The sequence below is a fragment of the Nanorana parkeri genome, unplaced genomic scaffold (genome assembly GCF_000935625.1).
Source record: "Nanorana parkeri isolate BGI_ZX_2015 unplaced genomic scaffold, ASM93562v1 scaffold376, whole genome shotgun sequence".
Taxonomy (NCBI): Eukaryota; Metazoa; Chordata; class Amphibia; order Anura; family Dicroglossidae; genus Nanorana; species Nanorana parkeri.
The window spans coordinates 1,232,583-1,235,267 of NW_017306644.1; the positions used below are offsets into that span (position 1 = coordinate 1,232,583).

The 2,685-nt window shown below is 47.3% G+C and overlaps 1 protein-coding gene across 1 annotated transcript in view; it reads right to left on the bottom strand.

The window, feature by feature from the left end:
- Nucleotides 1-496: 496 nt before the first annotated feature.
- The window catches only part of MTOR (mechanistic target of rapamycin), a gene marked incomplete at its 5' end in the record, with an annotated part of 98,189 nt that continues 96,000 nt past the window's right edge, over nt 497-2,685 (bottom strand). The window contains one exon of the mRNA XM_018559022.1: nt 497-614. Within this exon, the coding sequence (XP_018414524.1) occupies nt 497-614 (118 nt within the window). The remainder of the gene's footprint in view (nt 615-2,685) is intronic.

The window sequence follows — 2,685 nt, forward strand, 5'->3', positions numbered from 1 at the left end:
AGATCTTTACTGAACAAAGTATGGGAAGAAAAAAAAAACAAAACAAGACGAGGAACATTGAAAGGTTATCGGAAAATCAGACCTGAGAGATGGTTCTACGGTAGAAAATGACTAAAGTCTCATTGTGATTGGATGAGACTCACTTAAAGGAAAACTCTAGCCGAAATATCTGAAAAAAACAATGTATCCTTTTAGATCATCTTCCTGTGTCAGGGCCCTGAGGGGCCACATTCACATCTCTGCATGAGAGGAGCGCTCCACGAGCATTGCCATTCATACCTATGGAAGGTACCTTCTGATGAGTCATGCCAACGATGCAGCAAGCAGGTCCTTATTAACGCACCGGACAGCAGAGGCGGCAATGCCCCTTCATTTGGAGACGTTATCCATGCAGGAATCTAGGCTTGAGTTTAGGAGTATCTCTAACTGCAGATACATATATGCCATGGGTTTTCATGTTATCCCTCACCCTGTTTGCGTTCCTCTACAATTATGTTTAATGAACATTATGGCCCTTCAGGAACTCAAAGTTGGACTCCAGGCACAGCACGGATGTAATATAGAGATGGGAGCTGTTATATCTGATGGAAGGTTTGGATTTGTGTCCTGTCTGGCTGGGGCGGGAGACCTGAGTTTAAAGGAGAACTATGAGGTGAGTGCTTTTCACATACCGGCGTTCGCTCACCTCTCGATCCTGTCACGGCTCTCTGCCGTGACAGGGGAGGGGCTGGATTTCCCCCTCCGATCCGCCAGCGCTGACTGGTGGAACGGACGGGGGAGGGTACAGCTGGCTCTCCCTCTAGATAGGCAGAGCCAGCTGTCATTCACGCAGCTGGGCGGATCTCGACATCGATGTCTGGGGATCAGCTCCGGCGTCTCAGTATACAGGGAGCTGTAGCTCACGGTATACTAAGCTTAGGGTGACGGGAGGACGCTAGTTTGTGTCCTCCCGTTACCCTAAGGAGAACTATGGGGAAAAGCCCTGACCCCATAGTTCTTTAAGCCCCGTTCACATTGAGCGATTTATCGTGCGGTAATTCCCGCGATATCGCGGCAAATTACCGCGTGATATCGCGCTCCAATGGGTCCTGCTGTCGCAGGTCGTGTGTCGCTACAGCAGGACCCTTTTTGGAGGGGATTTAGCCACGATTCAAGCTTGCTCAATGCAAGCTTGAACGCGATATCGCACAGCAAATCCCGCGATATCGCGCAATATGCAAATCGCACGACAAACGCGCGATTTGCATATCACGCAGTGGGAACGGGGCCTTCATCTGCCGCAGATAAGTGACTGATTCAGAACTCTGTCATTCACACAGCACTGCCGCCACTAGATGGCGCTGAGTATAGGAATTTCTCGGTAGAGCTGGATAGAAGAGTTATAAATCAGCCGCTGGGATTTCGAGGGGCGGGTGGTTCACCTTTAGGCACATTTCCAACAAAATCCCTCCATTCATCCCCAGCATATTACAAACTATACCTACAGGTCACATGTGGTAGATTCAGGACAGGTTGGATGAGAGAAGCAAGCCCAAAGCTCTGCCTTGTTCAAACAAGACACATGTCCTCTCTCTTCCCATGTAACAGCACTGACACGTGAAATTTTCAATAGCAGGCCAGCCATTTGTAAATTTCTCTTTCCTTGACTCTGGGAAAAGCAATTATTGTCCTCATAAGGGAGTCATGTGTGTTCTTCTTGAATCTTGGTGAGCTTTGTGTAATTCTTCCAGACCAGTGTGAGACTTCCTGTAATAAAGACCGATCACTGCTCTCTCTCCTTGTGCAGGGTGACTGGTCTGGTCTCCGCCCCCTCCTGAAATAAAGACCGGTCACTGCTCTCTCTCCTTGTGCAGGGTGACTGGTCTGGTCTCAACCCCCTCCTGTAATAAAGACTGGTCAGTACTGCTCTCTCTTTGTGCAGGGTGACTGGTCTTGTCTCCGCCCCCTCCTGTAATAAAGACCTCATGTAGTAGATGGAGCCTGCTGTTTCCCTCCCACAGCTCTGTTCTCTGCCAAGGCCATGTGCAGCACAGTGATGGTGTCACTGCTGCCTTGCAAATTGCACATTGTGTACACCAAGTGAATTGATATCCTTTGTGGCTTTTGTATAATATATTTAATTGAAGGTTTTTATGCCTGGAGTTCAGCTTTTAGGGCAGGCACAAATGGTGGTGGGGGGGGGGGAATGTAATAAGCGCACATCGCTATCAGCTTACTGGTGATTATTGTCCGGGCTGGACTGCCCCTATAAATGTCAGAGTAAAGTCACCTAATAAGGTTATTTGTAGCATCTGAAAATATGACTGAAATAGTTCATCCTAAAATTCCATGCAGTACTCCAAAATATGATATATATATATATAAAATCCAACATAATATATAAACAAAGCCGCACTGAAGCAGTTTTCATCACATATACATTTTATCAACAATCATAATTTTTCTGAATTTTTTCACAGCTACACGACCTCTGGAGACCCTTTTGTACCCCGGCATCCTTAGCGTCCTTCTTGATTTATTTGGGGGAGAGAGAAGACACGAGCCTGTGTTATAAGGCCTATGCCACTTGTGACCATGATCGAGGGTGCTTAAAATCTATATACACGAGCTCCCCAAATTCATTCTGCAGGGTGGGAGCTTATTGCAGTGAAATATTTAGGCCCCTCCATCACTGGGCGGCCCCAT